Raw genomic sequence first — 21921 nt, 5'->3', positions numbered from 1 at the left:
TATTCTAGTCTTTGGTTTGAAGTAGCTGCTTATTAAAGTAAGTAGATAAAGTATAATTATAACTTGTTCCTGTCATTTAGAGGCTTGTCATGTGGGATTTTTGAGAGTCATTCTTTAGCAGTTTGTCTTGGGGGAAACTGAAAAGATAAAAACATTTAAAAGAGCAGAGTTAATGTGTCTTCAAACCTGAGAGAAATTACTAACAGTACTGGAAATTATTTTAGTGTACTGCTGGTCCTTATTATCTATTATTCATTTCATAAGGAAAGAACTTTTAATATCTCCCTGCTACACATATTTTTTTTAGCCCTTCCTTTTAATGCAGAAAAGTGTGTTGCAAGGAGACCTTTCATGTCTTTTGGCAGGACCTAGCTCATGAAATTATATTAAACAGCAACAAAAAACAAACAAAAACAGGAGCAATTTCCCAGATGCAGCTTAAACAGAGCCTGAGATTTCACATACGTTGTTTCTTTTCAAAAGCTCAGACAGATCAGACATCTTATCTTATGGTGAAGAGTCACATCTTCTACACTGGCGACTACTATCTCACCTTGAATTCTGTGGCCACAGAAACCAACTTGATTTTGTTGATTAGAAATGCTGCATAGGGGAAGGAAAATAATTCTGAATGATATCTCAGTGCCAACTCTGCTTTGAATGAACTCTGTTAAGCTAGGGAAGGCACTGTTGCTCTTTCTTCAGAGTCCTGTCCTGTGCCCCAGAGTGTTTTAAAATGAACAAATAATGTATGAAAATTTATTTAAATTTTTAGAACAAGATAATAATCAAAACTTAAGCTCTGTTTGTAATTTACCAACGTCTTCCTTGTAGGGAATGGATTTTTGTTTCATTGTACCAGTGTTCTTTATCTTAATTCTATGATATGTAATAAAATAGAAAAATAGAAAAAAAAACTATACTGGCATCAGCTACATTTAGGTTAACAGTTTCATAATTCAGAGCCTTTGGTGGTCAGAATGGATTCTGAGAATTGAGAAGAACTAACACCCAAGATAAACATTTTCTCTTTTGTTTGTTTCTTTTTCTTTTCTTTGTTTCTTATTTTGAGGGCTTTTTAGGCTATCATTCATTTTCATCTGGAAGCACCCCTTTCCTCGCTTTCTTTATTGATAGCAAATATTTTTTTTGAGTTTCTGTGAGTATAGATGGAGAGTACATGGGTTTTAGGGAAAGCAGTAACTAAGACATTCCTTTTCTCTTCCTCTCTGATGGATTTCACATTCTAAATTCCAACTATCAAATAAACTCATGTGTTTCCTTTTAAAGTTTACATAGGCAGGATCTGAAGCATGGCAAGCTAAAATGACAGAATAGGCCTTGATAGGAGGAGGTAGAAACCAAATAATAATTTGCAGTTAAACTGTTAAATGAGCTATGTGGTTCTGAGACAAAAATCTGACAGGTGTTACTTCCTATTTCCATAAATTTCAGGATATTCTCTTCATGCAACAGCTTACTTTCTAATATGTCCAGCTTCCCAACAAAGGAAAGGGGTTTATCTGATGAAGTAAAGTATTTTAATAAAATATTATCTTTTGCTGTTTAGACCCATAAAAATTTAAGAGGAACTAATGGAGCAAGGCATGTCACAGTTACATTAGAGGGCAGACTGAGCAAAAAGTTGACAGGATCTTATCTCAATAGTAAAAGCTGTTCATGGTGACATGGGCCTGTTATTTCTAGCTACAAGGGAAACATACATAGAATGATGCTCAGGAAGCCTGGGGTAACGAAGGAGCCATATTCCAGAAAATAACAAGTGCAAAAAGGGGGTAGTGGTGTGACCCAAGCGGTAGAGTACCTTCTTTAACAAGCATAGAGCTCTGAGTTCAAACCCCAACAAACAAAAAGAATGAAATATATCCCAAGGGAAGGTCAGTTTAATAAATAAAGCCTGTAAAGGTCATTTTAAGCCTACATAGGATACCACATTGTATAAGAAAAATTTTGAAAAGTTAAATATTATGACCCATTATATTTACATTCTTTATTTAGAACTTTTTTGCTTTTGCACATTATGCATTCGCTAACGATTATGTAGTGAAGTTCCGATTGGCGCTATTCTGGGGTAAATGAGACCAGTGATCAGCTTAATGATTAGCAGCCATTCCTCCTATTAGCCAAAAAATATATATTTTAGTAATGGGATTGTTCCATGTCTTTTTCTCTTGGAAAAATGAAAATAAATTACAATAACACCTCTTTAAATGTTTGCCATTGTTTCTCACTAGAACACAATGGATGTATTTAAATATTTGGTTATCTTACCTAGGTGAAAGATAAATACAGTAGAGTGCTATAATACTAAGTATACTAAATAATGTATAATAAGTAATATACAATCAGTACAATATTAATAATTATAAGTATAATAAATATGATAAGTACAGTGAATAAAAGCAATAAATAAATAAAATTTCATTACACACTTAAGTTGTCATTGAAGACATTTTTAGTGCTTGTTCCTCTTTTTTAGGTTATTGTTGTTATTAGATAACCTAATGATGCATTTATATTGTCTCTATTTCTATAGTCATGCATTGTGCTTTTCTTACAGTTAATGTCTCAATATCTAATGATACCACACTGGCCCCAGAGGATTTGCCAACTGTTTCTTCTACTGATATGGTAAGTTACTTAATAATTCAATCTACCTTTAGGCTACAATGTTTGATAGAAATGTACTCATTATCTTGCCCATGTAATTGTAACCCCTCTGTACAGTATTTTCACAATTAAAAAATAATAATTCAATCTACCTTTATACTGACTTCAAACTGTCCACCTTATTTGCAATAATATTTCAGAATGTGATATCTACCATCCAGCAATCCTGACATGAATACCTATTTAATTATCATTGATAGAGGAGGAAAAGAAAATAACACTTTTCTTTGCCCTTATTAGTTCCCTCTCTGCCCCATTTGAAAAACTGGAAGCCAATATTTGCTTTTGTATAGTACTTTTCATAGATTCATAAGAATTTAACTCTAATACCCCATTCATTGTGACCTTGAAATACTTTCACAAAGGAAATGAAAGTTGTGGAAAAATGAGAAGCTAGTAGCCTCATTTCCAACACGGTTAAAAATTGTTCTGAATAACCAAATGGTTCTGTGTTCTCTTCACTGAGGGTAACTGTAGCAAGACATTTCCCCTTGTCACTTAGAAAGGTCCATGCCTCAATCACATGATATTCTTTCCCATGGCTTGTAACCAAGGATCTTTAAGGGACTGGAACAAAGCCTTAAAAATGAGCTGTTTGCATGGAAGGTCATGCAGTAGAAGGAGACTTTTGTATTGGATAAAAAGAGGAAAGTGCTGCTTCAGGCTTCTAATTGTGTTCCTTCTATGCTGAATATGGAATCTTACCAAAGAATATCAATCTCAGTTTTATAAAGACAGAGAGCATAATACCTTATTGGTTGAGTGCCCATCTCTCAGGAGACTAGAACACTTGGGCAGATATTATGTAGTGAGTGCCCACAGCATCTTTTCTGAAGATGATTTGTATCCTTCCTGGCCAGCTCTTATATGATCCTGTTTCTCTCATTTTTCATATTCTGTAGCTTCTTTGACTTCTTTCTTTACAATTAACTTTTCTCTAACTTTGTTCAAACCTTACCTGTCTCATCAAGTTTGATATTATGTATGTCTCATCATATTTGATGTTATGTATGTGGGTGAAAGAGTATGTATGTATGATACAGAGAAGAGTTCAGTTTTCAATCTTTTAGCCAATCAACCTATTGTCAAGGGCTTACCTAGAAAACAGGAAAATTCTTTCTTCTAAGACTATTTAACCTAAATTCTTTTTCATGGTCAAAAAGAAATTAATAAGATATATAAGTTTACTTGTAATAAAGATTAAAGCACATTTTCAGTGCCTTAAAAAGACATTGCTTAGCTGGGCACTGGTGGCTCATGCCTGTAATCCTAGCTACTCAGGAGGCTGAGATCTGAGGATTGCAGTTCAAAGCCAGCCAGGCAGGAATGACCATGAGACTCTTATCTCCAATTTACCACCTGAAAACCAGAAGTGGTGCTGTGGCTCTAGTGGTAGAGCTCTTGCCTTGCGCTAAGAGCTCAGAGACAGTGCCCAGGCCCAGAGTTCATGCCCCATGATGGATTAAAAAAAAAAAAGACATTGTTTTCAGCTGGGCACCAGTGGTTCATGCCTGTAATCATAGTTACTCCAGAGGCTGAGATCTCAGGATGTCAGTTCAAAGCCAGCCTGGGCAAGAAAGTCTGTGAGCCTCTTATCTCCAATAAAAAGCTGGAAGTGGAGCTGTGGCTTAAGTGATAGAGTGTTAACCATGAGCTAAAAAGCTCTGGGATAGCTCCCAAGCCTTGGCACAAAGAAAAAAAAGGCATTGTTTCCTTACTAAATTCTTTTCATAACTAATCAAGGAAGACTTTTTAAATTAATGAATTTGTAAGCCTTGTCTTTGGACAAGTCCCAGAGAAGTCCTGTAGTTGATAATTACAATAAGATGGCAGTAAGATTCAAATGGATTCCATTCAAATGGAAGGTGTGGTTGGCTTCTAGAAAGACTATGACAGAGGAACTAGAGATGTAGTGGTGATCACAGTTTGTCTACCATTTCGAGGGGTTATACTAGAGACCAAGTGTTTTATGCATACTATAAATCTTGATATGTATTCTAGTCAACACCAACTATTTGGCCCAATTATTTCCATCTTATAGAGAAAATCAAGTCCCCAAAGGTAAATATGCTTTCTTGGGACAAGGATTTTAACTAAAGTCTGAGTGGTTCTAAAATATATGTTATTGTAATCCACCATGATGCTCATTGTTTGTAGATTGAAGTTTCTGTACTTTTATTTCCTGTGAGTGCTGTGGCAGGCCTGGCAGGGCCTTCATATGGCTATCACTTTTGCTCTTTACCTAAAATAGTAAAATATTGCTGGGTGCCAGTGGCTTATGCCTGTAATCCCAGCTCCTTAGAAGGCTGAGGTCTGAGAATCAAAGTTCAAAGCCAACTAAGGCAGAAAAATTTGATAGACTCTGTCTCCAATTAAACAGCAAAAAAACCCACAAAAAACAAAAAAACCTAGATTAGATACATACATGGCTCAAATGGTAGAACACTAGCCATGAGCAAGAAAGTCAGGCAAGGACCTGAGTTCAAGCCTGGTACTGATATTTAGGAAAGGAAGTAGGGGAGATGTGTGTGTGTGTGTGTGTGTGTGTGTGTGTGTGTGTGTGTGTGTGTGAGAGAGAGAGAGAGAGAGAGAGAGAGAGAGAGAGAGAGAGAGAGAGAGAGAGAGAGAGAGAGAGAAGGAGAGAAAGAGATCATGAGGGATGATTTTTTTATTCTAGTCTTCATTTCTTCTCTTTTGTTCATATAATACCTTTATGTATACTTTAAATCAAACATGCACAAATATATAATATCCACATAGATAAATATAGGTAAATGATTCCAATATTAGTAGTAAAGGTATAATATGACTTATTGTCATCACTAATAATTACCAGTTAATGGCCAAGCATGCTGGCTCATGCATATAATCCTATGTACTTGGGAGGCAAAGCTGAGGAATATTGAGTTTTGACTCCAGCCCAGGCAAAAAGAAAAGCCCAAGACACTGTCTAAAAAAAGACAATCTAAACTAAAAACAAAAGTGGAGCCCCAAGTGGTAGAATGCTTGAGGTTCTAAATTCAAACCCCAGTACCATCAAGAGAAAATAAAATAAAAACCAAACTAACAAGCATGGAAACCTTATAAGCATCTACTGCATGCCAGACTCAGTCATTAGTTTCCTGAAATTCTCATAGTAAGTAATCTAACAGACCTTTAGATGTTCAGTTTTATAGATGAAACAGAGGCTTAAAAAAGGTAATTGGTCTTCAGGAGGCCATAGCTCTCATCTAGGGTAAAACTGGGATTTAAAGGTAGAGTTTTGTCAATCTAGAATCTACCTTATTTCTACCTTAGAGCTGCATCACAACGTTACATGTAGAAAGACTTACTGAACAGTGAGCTCCTGTGTGAAACTGCCCTATTTCAAATGCAGGATGTCACATAGGCCAAGTTAATAGTCAGGACTATTAGGAGGAGACCTTTCTCTAGGTGTTAGGTACTGTTACCGTTTTTGTTACGTATTAATACTGCATTGTGCCATAACCCAGGTTAATGGAGGAAAGAAACTGAAAGGCATTTACTTTGATGGGCTTCTGAATTCTCTTGGCCTGACTCTGTTGGCCTTTCCCAGGACACACTGTCATCAGACTTAATTTCCTCTTTTCCCTCCCAGCCATAATTAGATTATGAGAGAAGGTGCAGTAAAAGTGACATGCAGCCCCAGGGCTAGAGAACCTCGGTCTCACAAGGCTCTGACAACCTCCTGTCAAAGGAAGGAAAGCCTTCCTCCTTCAGCTTCATTAGCATGAAGACAAGCTTTCTTCTTTCCCATGAAAAGGGTGTGTTTTAGGGAGAAGGACCAGGACAAAGAAGCATGTGAGCATATAGATAGGAGATTAAAACTCTTAAAACTGTGGTACCTCAAGATAAAAAAAATACATTTTTCCAACATTTCTTATTATTGAAACTATTGTATCTTTATTTCTTCTCACCTTTGCAAGTTTTCCCATCATTTTTCATTTGGTATATCCCTTTAACGTACAAACCAAATTCTTTAGAAGATTCCAGAACATTCTGCAATGAGCCACAGCAAATGCACACTGCATTCCAACAATGAACATGACGTTCTCAGAAAGACCAGATTTACAAATCTAATGCCACTCTCTCCTGAGGTGATCGAAAAGATCAGTTAGCAATTGTTTCTCACATCAAATTCCTTGCTATTTGTCTATTAAGTGGAAGCCTCACCTAAAACACACAGTTCTGAGGCCTTCATTGAAATGTTTTGTCAGTTCTGTAGCCCCATGTAACTACCATCCAAACAGGATACAGAACATTTTCATCATCACAGGAAGTCCTAGGGAATGCTCTGTATCTTGTGTTACGCTCCAGCTTTCTTGAGCCTTGGGAGATATTTCTTTTTCTATCTACTCTCTCCCCAGTCATCTGAGGGCAAATTTTCTGATCCTTCCAGAAGTTTCTGAATGCCTCAGAGAGCATTCTCTCAGCTCTGATTCTCTGCCTGCCATCATAAGTAAGTTATTTTCTTGCACTTGGGAGAGGATCAGTATGTCTAAAGGGGATGGATGTCTCCCCTCTCTTCTGTCCAACCTCCAGACTTCCATGCATTATTGATACAGTTGGCAAAGACTGAGCAAGTTTGGTGGGGGTGGGGAGTACAAGCTGCAGGACTCCTCTGAATTCTAATCTATCACCCCAGTCTACACAGTCATGAAAAATGCAGTAGAAAACTGACTTACTTCTCACCTCTTTGTGTCAATAATGCATCTTCTACCAGCTCATGTGTGGGATGAGACAGCCAAGGGACTCTTTTCTGAAGAGTTTGCTGCAGCATTTTAGAGTTCATTTAGATCTCCTTACATCCTCATCTCTGATGAATTTTTGAAATCTATGATTTTCCAGCTTACTCAGATTGCTTTGCTTATTAGGTTGGGAGTGATGATCTACAGATTTCTAAAAAAAGCTAAACAAAAAGCCTTAGGCACAATCAGTTGGTTTTGATATTTTATAGAACAACAATTGTGGTTCAGACATGCTATAGATGATAAGATGTAAGATTATTGCAAATCTAGCTTGCCCATTATGAGAAAACCCTAAATATGTATATCAACAAGTATATAGTATCACTATCAAATGGATTTAAAAGGCATAAATTTTAACAGTCAATACTCAAGGAGAATAATCAAGACCTTTTTTGTTTATTTATTTCTTGCTTTTTATATTATTCAGAGAAACACTCATGTCTACAAAGAGATGCTGTTAATCATAGGAATAGGAACTGTTACAGTCATATAAATTTTACTTGATAATCAGACATGGAAGCAAAAGTGTTTTGATTTGATGCACCTTCAGGGTGATTCTAGGAGTTAACATTCATCTTCAAGGGAAACGGATTGTCATATTAATCTTGTTGTGCATAGCATCTTTGTGATTTTCTCCCATTGAGAAAGTCAAGTGTGAAAAAAATCATTCTGCCCTTAAGTCTCCTTGAAAATACATGTTCCTGTTTTTAAGAGTATTACAGAATGTCAAATGTGCACTAAAATGGGAAAGTGCAATGGACTCTCTTATATACATAATGTAGAAACAGTGATTGTCAACATTTTACCCATTCTGTCTCATACATCTCCCACTTCCAGGGAGGATGCTGTGGGGTTTGAAGTTTCCAAATAAACCCTTCAGTGTTCATTCAGCTTCTAAGAATACAAGAAAATTTATTTTATGTAAGCAGGGCACTTCTTTTGAGAATAAGATCCAGAAAAACGCATTTGAAATCTTTTTTAAAGCAGATTAATCTCAGTGAAGACCCACAGCAAGTTGATTCTGTTTCTTTTTTTTTTTCTTGCTACCCCTCAACCCAAACCTCTTTGGCCCATCTGGCCCACTCAGAACGAGCTTCCCCACTTGGTCAGCAGGAGCAAGCTTTTCATAAAGATTTATTGGTTAAGTGAATGGAGCATCTTGCTTCCCATAGTCTTTGCTTATGATGCCTGTCCAGCTCATCTCCTTTCTCTATGCTAATACATAAAGAAACATAAACCCAAACTTCATCACTTGTTTTCCCTTATCCACTGGTTTTGTTTCTTTCCCAGGTATTCTCCAGTTTTGTCGTCCTGGTACTCCTCTCTTACCAGCTTTTGAATATAAGAGTTCCATAAAACCAGTACAGGGCTTATTTTGTTTTGTCTCTACCCATGAGATAAATTACTCCCTCATCCAATCTTCTAAGCTCCATACCACTTATATACATACTTTTTTTTACAAATTCATATTTATTACAAAGAAAGATACTTAATAAGGTATATTTTATTTAATTAGTATTATATTTATTAATATTTAGTATAATTTCATTACTTATATTACTAATTAATATCTAATCAATCCTATTTTATTTCTGTAAGGAAACATAAATTTGTTACTTAATTTTTACTGTTCCCTCAATGCTTGTATTAATTGATCCATGCAATGAGGTTCTAATGCATTTTCTTGGAAATGGAACCCAAAGCAGTATACATACTAGGCAAGTGGTATGCAACAGGGATATATTATTTTGTTTTCTTCTTCCTTTGTTTGTTTTTTATTTTGGCGTTGAGATAGCATCTCCCCAACTTTGCCCCGGCTCACCTCCCATTCATGATCCTTCTGCCCGAACCTCTCAAGGAAATGAGATTATATGGACGTCCACCCCCACACCCAGTTTCCAGTGCCTTTTCTGTGTTCATTGTTAACGTTTTAAAATTTCCCAGAAGATATTGTTATGAAAAACATATTTGATTTTGGTACCCTGGTATTGTATATGCGTTTATTTGAATTATGGAAGGAACAACAGCATGGTGAGACAGAGGACAAGGTGGAAACAGTGTTACAGTGATACTCACAAGACAATATGTTGGCAATGATCTGTACAATGTGGGGATGGGGAGGTATGGGGAGGGAAAGGCAGAGAAAAATGAGGGAAGGGTAACAAGTTTGACAAAGTACTTCTTACCTGATGTAACTATAACACCTCTGTATATCACCTTTACAATAAAATTAAAAAAATTGTTCAATATCTGTCTAAAATTCAAATGTAAGTGACCCATTATTTGTTAACTATCACAATCTATTTTTTTCAGTTTTTTTTTATGGTCAAGGTGATGTACAGAGGGGTTACAGTTACATAAGTAAGGTAATGAGTTCATTTCTTATCAGTGTTGGCCCTCCCTCATTTTCTTCCACTTTGAACAATTTTTTTAGTAAAACCATGTCCTAAATATTTCAGAGGATATGTTCATACTAAAAAAAGTACTCATTATTTATCTAAAATTTAAATATAACTGGGCATCCTGTATTATATCTGATCATTGTAAATTGAAAGATTAATTTTATTCTCCAGATGAAAAGGGTAGATTATTTGATATGTTTCTTCTTTTGAAATCAGGTCCTGGGAGCTATGCTGAGCTTTGTGTGCTCAAGGCTAGCACTCTACTACTGAGTCACAGTTCTATTTCCAGCTTTTTTGGTAGTTAATTTGAGATGCATCTCATGGACATTCCTGCCTGGCCTAACTTTGAACCGTGATCCTGGCTCTTTGAACCATGATCTTCAGATCTCAGCCTCGTAAATTATAGCCATGAAATACTGGCTCATGGTCACATTTTCTTTTTTGAATATGTCTAATATCCCAGACCTGTGTGATATATGATTTCGTTTACTCAATTAACCAAGATTCCTTTGGTGTCTTCTGAATTACAAACTGACCTCTACTCTTTTTGTTCTTTAGTTGTTTTTTTTGTTGTTTGTTTGTTTGTTTTCTTGTCAGTTGTGGGGCTTGAACTCTGTGCCTGGACACTGTCCCTCAGCTCTTCAGCTCAAGACTAGTGTTCTACCACTTGAGCCACAGCGCCACTTCCAGTTTTCTGGTGGTTAATTAGAGATAAGATTCTCATGGACTTTCCTGCCTGGGCTGGCTTTGCACCATGATCCTCAGATCTCAGCCTCCTGAGTAGCTAGGATTACAGGCCTGAGCTACCAGCACCCAGCTTCTTTAGTATTTTTTAGTGATATGTAGTACCATTGGTCTTCAGGAACTGTAGCTTTTACCCTAAGTCCAAAATTACTAAGTATCTGTCCTGCTCCATTCTTGTTTTCTCACCACTGCCTTTACCTTTTCATCTTCAGAAACACCTCCTAAGCCTTCATTATCCCTGAGAAACTTGCTTTGACGTTGCCATGCCCTTGTATTCTAGCCTCTTCTTTGAGACTGTATTTCTTGAAAAAATATAGAAAGTTTGTGGTCACTGTTGCAAATTTTACTCCCACTCATTTCTCAGCTCACTGTACTCCTTTTACCTATCACTCTATGACTTTCATAATCTTTTGTGGTATCATTGCTTGCATTTGTGGATACACTGAATGTTTTAGACACTTTTATTTTCCCTTTGTAGCTATGCTAAATCTTATTACTCTGTGAACTTCTCTTTGCAAAGGAGTCCTAAGTAAACATTTACAAACTTTTCATTTCTCATAGAAATAAGTCTCCTGACCAATTAAACATCTTTCTAGACCCTATCCAAATTCATAACATGAAACTTTATGAGAACTGTAGTATAATTGCCTTAGAAAGTTATAAGCATCCTGAAAAAAAGAGATAAAGCACTAGGAGGGCTATTAGCTCAGGTCGCCAGAACTTCTGAAGATATATACCCATTTGTCTTGTTCTTTAAGTTCTGACCTGGCCATTTTCACACAATTGATAGAATGCTGAATAAGAAATAAGGATTAACACTCTAGAGAAATGAGTCACCTATAAAAGGGTAAAAGACTGGAGCAATGAGATGAGTTAAAAGTATCCCAGATTCAGCCCACAAGAGACAACAGTGACTTGAACACAGATAATGGTAGTGGCTGTATGGATCATGTCTGAGGTTTCATGGAATTAACATTGGTTGACTTCAGCTTATACAGAAATTACACAACTATATGTGTCTTTACTTTTTTTTTTGGAACACATTGATGGTTGAACTGAAACAGAGCCTCTTGTCAGGTAGGCAGGTGCTCTGCCACATAAGCTACATCACTACACCATTCTGCTTTAGTGATTTTTCATGTGGGGTCTCTTGTTTTTGCCCAGGGCAGCCTCAGACTGCATTCCTCCTTCCCTGCCTAGCAGGGGTTACAGACATGTACCATCACACTTGGCCAGATAGATGTCTTTTGAGTGGTATTGAAATTATTTTTTATTAACTATTTAGATTTCTGAATATGGATGCTTTCAAGAAAAAAAGTTAATTTTTAGAGGTCATAAGAAGTAACCCTTTTTTGTTTTAAAGTCAACAAAAATGAGAGTAGGAAGCTTTGTGTTTTGAAATATTATGTATGCTGAGGCATGTATGTGTTTTCTAAAAGTTGTATGCTTCAAGCCTTAGTGGCGGACAGGATTTAGAGGCTAAAGTTTTAGTATAACAGTTCAGAATTACTCGGGGCTTACAGCATACTTTATGTAAACAAGGAAAAAAACGTCTGTAATTTCATGTGCATTTATATCGTTTTCACTTCAACGTGAATCTTTGTAAGAAAATCAATTCAAAAAAAAACCTCGTGTTGGGATTTCAATGTATGTATGGCTTTATGGGAGCTCTGCCTATAAAGAAGAATTCTCTGGATAGTAAATTGTTGAAGTAGAATTAGGGTACATTTTTGTTGACTTTAAAACAAAAAATGGGTTCTTCTTATGACCTCTAAAACTTAACTCTTTTTCTTCTTGAAAGCATCCATATTCAAAATCTAAATGAGACACATTCACCTTTCAGAAGTAGGGTTTAATAAAAGAGTTGTTATGCAAATACTCTGCTTAACAAGTTGAAGTTAATATAGAAAAATACTTCTAAAATCGAAGTTGATAATTTTACTGACCTATGTAAGAATTTTTACCTTTTGAGTTATAAAAAATATGAAATATTTTTGGCTAGAGATCATTTTTTAAATGGATGGATCCCTCGGATCATTAGAATTCACAGAATAATAAAAGATGTCAGTGATTTGTTAGGCATGAGGCAGAACTCTTGCCTGTAAAGGGGAAGAGAAATTTATCTTTCTACATTAATTGCATATAAGGAGACAACATACTTATTAGCGCTGGACCAAACAGGTTGCAAGTTATAGATACTTAGACTGTTTCCAACAACTTGGTGAAGGAGGGAAAATGGGAGGGGAAAATCTGGGAGAGAATGAGGTAGTGGGTGATACTGTTCAAAAGGAAACATACTCTTTATCTGACTTATGTAATTGTAATTCCTCTGTACATACCTTAATAATAAATTTTTAAAAGAATTACTGCATATACATGCAAACACATGTATAAACCTGGGGATGTACACATGCTCCCACCCATTATTCTTCATGCAGATGACAATTGTTGCTCAAGACTTAGAATTCTTTTAAGCACTCCTAAATAATTTCATTCTCAGAAAAATATAGAATATTCCAAGATGAGATATCCATTCTCTTGTACCCAATCACACTGGCATTGGTAAATTTTTGAAAATATCTCTCGGAAAACTATTATTATTGTCACAGCATGCAGAAGCTCCCTACAGCAACAGAAACTCAATTAAAGTATAAATATTTAACAATATTCATATATTAAAAATAGCTGCACAGAAATCTTATGAAGTAAGGGAGTGAGCCACTTGAAAATTTCCATCACAGCAAACAACCATATTTTGGCACTATTGAACACAAAGGGTGAGAAATTATCTTTGAGTTTCCTTCAAACAGTCATACTCTAGGAAAAATTCCTGAGGTCTAGAGGCCATTAGCTTTCACTTGGCCAGTAACCAAAGCAACTTGGCTGTTCTAGAAGCAGATTCATATATATGAATTTCAGGTGCATTTAATTAGTTGAGAGGATGAGCTCAATACAAACAAAAGGAGAGACACAGTTTAGGACAGGGTAGGAATTAAACAAAGATGTGGTCTCAGCAGAGATTAGTATCAGCCTGATTTCACTGGGAAGCCCCCTTCTGGAGCATAAATTATACCACAGGCTTGTTTCTACTCTGAGACAAAGGGAACAGTTTATACCCTTTGTTAGTGTTGGTTATCACATTCTAGGTAAGGTAGCGTATGGGTGAGTAAAGGCAGTTAGTTCTATGGCCAGATATGAATTGATAGCAACTACTACTGAAAGCAGGTGGAGAAGAGTGCTTTGGCTTTACCTGCTCTACCTGCTATCCTAGCAGAAGGATCATTCTGTGCAATCTTAATAGGAAAGAGGAAGAAAGGTGAGCTGCTAGAGAGAAGTACAGCACTGGCCACCTGATAGCACTACAGGAAAACTGATAGTGTCATATAACACAGGGCTGGGTGTCCTTTACATGGCTGTATCACAGCCATTCCAATAATGGTTACTCATAATGCTGACCTGCAGTGAAGATCAGGGCTTTGCTGCATTAGGTTTGCAACTGGAAAGGCTGGGACCATGCACATTTTCATAGTTGCTGGGGTTTTTCCCCTTCTTCTCACTGAACTTATTTAGACAGGAAACAACCTAGTTGTGGAAGTGCAACTTTCAAGAGTGTTTCTTGAGCCTTAAGGTAGACACATAAGACGCATGATAAAAGTTAAATGCTTCTTAAACAATAAATGTATTTGAGAGAGGTTCACATTTTGAGAATTAGGATATTCATGTGTCTCAGTTTACTCTCAGGAAGGCCGGAAGGAAAGAAGGACTTTGTGGCTTGTTTCTGTTGAACAATTGGGTGATTGTAACCCATTGTGTAATTGCCAGCCTCCTTGTTTCCTTCCAGTTCTCCACCCCCACTCCTGTTATTCTACTTATACCTGGTCAAGTTACATCCTTCAGTGGCTGTCTTCAGACCATTTTACAGAAATGTCTAGTATAATCCCTGTAAAGACCCTCAGATATCCAAAGCTGCCTTGGATACATCAGTGTTCTCTTTAAAAAAAAAATCATAAATGGATGTTTTTCTTTTTCAGTATCATAATTCTACCTTTCACTGGGCGTATTTGTCAACAAAGGAGTGTTTGAAATATGGAGGAAAGCTTGTGGGGAACAACTGCAGTTTTGTTCCAGATATCACACTCATGTCTTTCATCCTTTTCTTCGGCACCTACACCTCTTCTATGGCTCTGAAAAAATTCAAAACAAGTCGCTATTTTCCAACCACAGTAAGTAGCTGAGATTGAAATGTTATCACTGTCTCAACAATAATGTAATTTTACAAAATGGGTGAGGGAGGCACCTAAATTCAACTTATCTGATACAGTTTTGTTCACTTAAAAAAATTGCATCCCAGTGTTTGCATATGTGGGATGCATACTTAACATAATTGTAGTATGTTTTGAAAAACTTTCCCAAGATTTGCTAGCATAATTTTGTCATAAATTCTGTCCTAACTCTGAACATACTAAAAGGAAACAGTGAGATTTATTCTATCTAAAAATACATGAGTGAAGAAAAAGACCTTTTCATATCTAATGTTTGAATACATAAACAAAAATTCTTTCTATATTAACCAGATGTTTTGATTTTGTGTAATCAAGGGAGGGTTTTTTTTTTTTTGGTTCATGGGCTGAACAGGTATTTTAGTACTTGAGTTATAAATTGCAGGAGTTAACGAAGCGATGTTATGTTGGTATTGGTGTCATCCAAGCCACACTTTCATTGCATAATGATGAATGTTGCAGTACTAATAATTTAACTGGGTTGTGCAAACATCCTCTCTCTGAGGTGGTCTTAAATTCAATACTCTGATGGTTCTTTGGGAAACTGAGGGATGAGGCCAATGTATAGTTAATGAATTTTGATTTTGCCTTCAGAATAAAACTAAGATAATCTTTTCCTTTACTGTTCAGTTCTTTGTGTGTAGCATTTCAATATGTATTATGTAATCTTGAGTACACCTGATTTATATCAGTGTCTGCTCTAGATAACTGGAATCCCATGAAATCTGTCCTCTAGGTTGAATTTTAGAAGATGATATGTAGTTTCCCTTTTCCAGTTCTTAGGCAATGAATTAAATTACTATGTTCATTTCACCCCAGAAATTTTGGAGTCTTCTCATTTTTCTTTTCATATGGAAAATAAAGGGAAGGGTTGATAATGAAATGTCTAGAACTAAATGGCCCAAGGAATGAGAAATTTTCCATAAATGGAAATGTAAAATGAAACATTCCTCTTGGTCTCCCCATCGATATTTTAAAATGGCGGTTCATGGGAAGAATTCAACCCCAGTCATTTGTTCTTCAGCACACTGTGTGTAATGCACACACACACACACACACACACACACACACACACACACACACATGCACACACACACATGTACTACACACATACACATTTGAAGTCTTACAAGTTCTAGAACATGCACTTTGTAGCTGGTCTTTGTTTTCACAATGTTCTGCTCTGCATCACCAAGGCAGATTACCTTCCTGCTCCTGAATGCATTTTGCATCATGACCCAACATCCGCTCTGGGAAATGCGTTCCCTTGCTTCACTTTGTCTGGTACAGCATTATATAGAAATAGTTCCTATGTAAAGTTTTTGAAGATCATTTCTACAGGTTGAGATTTTCCCTTTGTCATTATCGGTTCACTGGTAGCTTGGTTTTTATTTTATTTTACAGATCATTACCACCTGTCAAAGTCTTAATGTTATTTAAGCACTGTAAGTGGAAAAGTAGAAAATTTGTTAGTATTTGTAAGTTGTAATTTGCAAAATAAATCTTGTTACAACTTTAAACATGAAGAAACTTCAATTATATTTTTTATTTTTAATTTTAACAGACAAATAATTCTATTTGTGGATCACATATGACATTTACATTTCTGTATACATTGTGGAACAGTGGTACTAAGCTAATTAACATAATCTCAGTTAAGTCATATTTTGGGATGAGAACAGTTAAAATCTACTCTTAGAAATTTTGAAATATAAGACATTAACTCTATTCAACATGCTGTATTATTGGATCTCAAGATCTCTTCCTGTCTAACATCCTTCATCCCTACTCTTACTTCTATGACTTTGACATTTTAAATTTCCATATATGAATGAGATCATGCATTGTTTGTCTTTTTGTGCCTAGCTTATTTCACTTAGAATAATGTCCTTCAAGTTGTTCCATGTTGTCTCAAGTTAAATTATTTCTTCTATTTTAAGGCTGAAGAGTATTGCACTATAAATATGTACCACATTATCCTATATTGATTATCTAGATCTTGGTTATTGAGAAAACGTGGGAGGACAGTCTTTGACATACTGCTTTCATTTCCTTTGGATATATACTGAGTAATAGAATTGCTGGATGATCACATCATAGTTTTACCTTTACATTTGGGAGGGAAACTTCCAACTGTTTTCCATAATGGCTACTCTAAGTTACATTTCCATGGAAAGACTTACAGGGGTTCCTTTTGTCTTTTTTTCACAGCCTTGCTAACACTTTTGTCTTTTTGATAATAGCCATTTTAATGTGTGAAGTCATAGCTCAGTATGGATTTAATTTACATTTCCTTGGTGATTGGTGATACTAAGTATTTTTTTTTCCCTTAGGACTATTGGCCATTTGTTTGTTGCCTTTTAAGAAATCTCTGTTAAGTGCTTTGTCCATTTTTAACCAAGTTAATATTTGTTATTGAGTTAGTTATATATTCAAGATAGTAATCCCTTACCATATGTACGATTTGTAAATATGATTCCCTCATAGAATATTTTGGTACTCTGTTGAATGTTTCTCTGCTAGGTGGAAGCATTTTAGTTTAATGAAATCTTACTTGTCTACTTTTGCTTTTGTTTCCTGCTTTTTTTTAGGATTCAGATCTACAAAAAAAAGCATACTAACATTAGTTTACTTGAGAATAACACTAATCTTTGATTGAACTAACACAATCAAGCTTTTCCCCAATGCTTTATTTTTTTATTATTTATTTATTTTTTTGTCAAGATGGTGTACAGAGGGGCTACAGTTACATAAGTTAGGTAATAAGTACATTTCTTGTTGAACTTGTTTTCCCCTCCCTCAGTTTTCTCCCTCTTTTCCATCGCCCATCCCCCTCCCCAAGTTGTACAGATCATTTCCACCATATTGTCTTGCAAGTATTGCTGTTGCATTGGTTCCCCACCTTGTCCTTTATCTCACCATTTTGTTGTTTCCCTTCCCTTCCCTAATTCATATAAATATATATGCAATACCCAGGACACCAAAAATCAAATACAGTGACAACAAAGGATAAACTATAGGGAGAAGAACACACAAAAGAAACAAGAAATCACATAGCACATAAAAAAAAAAACAAACAGCAAAGAAAAACCTCTTATGTCCATGTCTTGGAGCTTGGAGTTCATTTTGCTTAACATCATCTTATATGGTTATATGTACATGGCTATTGAGCTATTCTGCTCATCTACTAAGATTATCCTAGATGTATACTGATTATTGCAACTAAGGAAAACCATGGGATCTGTTTCTTTGGAATTCTATGCTTCCATCAGAAAGAATGATACTGCCCTATATATAAGGAAATGGAAAGATTTGGAAAAAATCATGTTTTATTAAAAAGTAAGGTTTAAGGTTACATATTTAAGTATTCAATCCATTTGGGTGACTTTCATACATGATAGAAGGTGAAGGTCCAGTTTTGTTCTTCTACTTTGAATGTCTAGTTTCCCAATATTGCTTATTAAAGAAATGTTCCTCCCCCCAATATGTGGTTCTTAGCACCTAGATTGAAAACTCAGTCAACTGTGAATGTGAGTTTATTTCTGTTCTGTCTATTCTCTTGGTCTATATATCTTTCTTTGTGTATGTGTGTATACCAGTCTTGGGGTCTGGGTGCTGTTACTGAGCTTCTTTTGTTCAAGGCTAGTGCCCTTGAGCCACAGCTGTACTTTTAGCTGTTTTTAGTAGTTTATTGGAGATAAGAGTCTCACAGACTTTCCTGCCATCACTGGATTCAAACTGTGATCATCATATCTCAGCCTCCTGTGTAGCAGGATTACTTGTGTGAGCCACTGACACTGGCTATCTTTTTACAACCAATATAATTTGTTTACTCTAACTTCACGGTATATTTTGAAGCCAGGTGTTGCAATGACTCCAGACTTGTTCTTTTTACTCAAAATTGCTTTGGGTATGTTAGACCTCTTGTGTTTCCATACAAATTTTAAGATTATTTTCCCTGTTTCTATGAAAAATAACATTGGAATTTTTATATGGATTGCACTCGATATCTTTGAATAGTATGGACATTTTATTAGTATTATTTCTAATCATGAACATAGGATATCGATTTATTTATGTTTTCAGTTTCTTTAACAAATTCTTTACAGATTTCAAATTATAACTCATTTACCTACTTGAGTGAGTATATTCCTAGATATTTTATTATTTTGTAGCTATTGTAAATAGGACTAATTTCCTGATTTTGTTTTTAGATTGTTAATATATATTAATACTTGATTTTCATATATTAATTTTTATATCACAACTTTACTGAGTGTATCAGTTCTGTGTGTGTGTGTGTGTGTGTGTGTGCGCGCGCACGTGCGCACGTACGCGCATGCACAAGAATACCTGTGAATATAATCTTTAGGATTTTCTTTGATAAGATCATGCTGTCAACATAGTTGTGCTAGTAGCTTTAGTATGGTCTTGTTTGTGATCATTTGGGTAAATGCCCAGAAGTGCGATTGCTGGGTCATAGGGGAGCTCTATGTGGAGTCTTTGAGGAACCTCCATACTACTTTCCAAAGTGGTTTAACAAGTTTACACTCCCACCAACAATGCAGTAAGGTTCCCTTCTGTCCACATCCCCTCCAACATCTGTTGTTATTAGAGTTCTTGATTATAGTCATTATAACTGGGGTGAGGTGGTATCTCAATGTTGTTTTGATTTGCATTTCTTTTATGGCTAGGGAGGTTGAGCATTTCTTCATGTGTCTATTGGCCATCCTTCTTTCCTCTGCAGAGAAGTTTCTCTTTAAGTCTTTAGCCCACTTATTTTTTGGGCAGTTGTTTCTTTGAAGATTTGTTGTTGGGGGATTTAATTTTTTGAGTTCAAGGTGTATTTTAGATATGAGACCCTTATACATTGTATGGCTAGTGAAGATCTTCTCCCATTCCGTGGGCTTTCTATTGATCTTGCTAGCTATGTCCTTTGTCATGCAGAAGCTCTGCAATTTCATGCAATCCCATTTGTCCAACCTTTCTTTGATTTGTTGTGTTTCTGGATCTCTATTAAGAAAATTTCGGCCTGTGCCAAGGAGACCTAGGGTTTCTCCTATTCCATCCTGTAATGTTTTCAGAGTGTCTGCTTTGACTCTGAGGTCTTTGATCCATTTGGAATTGATTCTGGTGCAGGGTGATATATAAGGATCTAGCTTTAGTTTTCTACAAGTAGTTAACCAATTTTGCCAGCACCATTTACCAAAGAGACTATCTTTCTTCCATTCTATTTTTTTTTTTTTAGCTCCCATATCGAAGATTAGGTGGCTATAGATCTGTGGGTTCATTTCTGGATCTTCAATTCTATTCCATTGGTCCTGAGGTCTGTTCTTGTGCCTATACCAAGCTGTTTTGATTACTATGGCTTTGTAGAATTTGAAAATTAGTATTGATATTCCTCCCACACTGTTCTTTCTGTTAAGGATCATTTTTGCTGTTCCGGGTCTTTTATTGTTCCATATGAATTTTTGGATTGCTTCTTCTATTTCACTGAAGAATGAGGTTGGAATATTGTTAGGTATCACATTGAATTTGTAGATAGCCTTTGGCAGTATTGCCAGTTTCACAATGTTAATCCTCACAATCCAGGAGCATGAAAGATTATCCACTTCCTAAATTCTGCTCTAATTTCCTTCTTCATGTTTTTAAAGTTTTCACCATAGAGGTCCTTCACTTCTTTAGTTAACTCCTAGGTATTTTATTTTTTATTGGGCTATTAGAAAAGGAATTGCTTTTCTGATTTCAGCTGTGCTCTTCTCATTATTGGCATACAGAAAAGCCATTTTTTGAGGGTTATTTTTATACCCTGCTACTTTGCCAAAGTTTCAGATCAGCTCAAGTAACTTGGGAGTGGAGTGCATGGGATTCATTAAACACGAGATCATCAGCTGGGAGCTGGTGGCTCATGCCTGTAATCCTAGCTACTCAGGAGGCTGAGATCTGAGAATCATGGTTCAAAGATAGTCCAGGCATGAAAGTCCGTGAGGCTCCTATCTCCAATAAACCACTCAGAAAACCAGAAGTGGCACTGTGGCTCAAGTGGTGGAGCATTCACCTTGAATGCCTAGAGTTCAAGCCCCACAGCAGACAAAAATAAATAAATAAATAAATAAATACAAGATGATGTGCTCTTCACATAGGGAGAGTTTTACTTCATCTTTCCCTTCTTGGAGCCCCTTTATGTTTGCATTTTTTCTTTTTTTATTGTGAAAATACTGTACAGAGGGGTTACAATTATATGGGCAAGATAATGAGTACATTTCTTATCAAGCATTGTAGCCTCCTCCCCTTCCCATCCCTTCCCTTCCTCCCTGCCACCGTTCCCCCACCCAATCCTCCTCCCCCCCACCAAAGTTGTAAAGTTCTTTTTCGACATAACGACTTGTACATCTCATTGTTGCAATGGGGCCACCTGTATTCCTATTTAAACAATTTGTTTTTGCCCTTCCCATCCACAAATTATACCAATATCAAATACAGTGAAAGCAGGGGTTATACCGTGGGGGAGGGACATACAAAGCAACAAAGAAATAATCTTATAAATGTGTTAGAAACCATCGCATGAAAGAAAAAAAAAACATTTGAATACATATCTTAGGGTTTATTTCCCTAACATCAACTTATCTGACCTTTTCTGCTTGACTCAGACATAAACTAGGTATTGCAAGTAAGGGAAACCATGGGACCTATGTTTCTTTGGGCCTGGCTTACTTCACTTAATATAATTTTTTCCAAGTCTTTCCATTTCCTAACAAATAGGGCAATGTCATTCTTTCTGATGGAGGCATAGAATTCCATTGTGTATATATACCACATTTTCTTGATCCATTCATCTACTGAGGGGCATCTGGGTTGGTTCCATATCTTAGCTATGGTAAATAATGCTGCAATAAACATAGTCATGCTGGTAGCTTTATTGTGGTCTTATTGTGAACATTTGGGTAAATGCCCAAAAGTGGGATTGCTGGGTCATAAGGGAGTGCATTTTTTCTTATTGCTGTAGGTAGGCATTCTAATATTAAATTGAAGAGAAAT

The 21921-nt window shown here is 36.1% G+C and overlaps 1 protein-coding gene across 3 annotated transcripts in view; it reads left to right on the top strand.

The window, feature by feature from the left end:
* Slc4a4 (solute carrier family 4 member 4) overlaps window positions 1-21921 on the top strand; it is a 366043-nt gene that overhangs the window by 288928 nt on the left and 55194 nt on the right. For all 3 annotated transcript variants that reach the window (XM_070012959.1, XM_070012960.1, XM_070012961.1), the window contains exons 15-16: window positions 2582-2652; window positions 14635-14826. In XM_070012959.1, coding sequence (XP_069869060.1) covers window positions 2582-2652; window positions 14635-14826 — 263 coding nt within the window. The remainder of the gene's footprint in view (window positions 1-2581; window positions 2653-14634; window positions 14827-21921) is intronic.

The sequence above is a fragment of the Dipodomys merriami genome, unplaced genomic scaffold (genome assembly GCF_024711535.1).
Source record: "Dipodomys merriami isolate MVZ:Mamm:240054 unplaced genomic scaffold, mDipMer1.0.p SCAF_9, whole genome shotgun sequence".
NCBI classification, from domain to species: Eukaryota; Metazoa; Chordata; class Mammalia; order Rodentia; family Heteromyidae; genus Dipodomys; species Dipodomys merriami.
The sequence above is the reverse complement of the archived record's forward strand: the minus strand, read 5'-3'. Positions and strand labels throughout refer to the sequence as shown.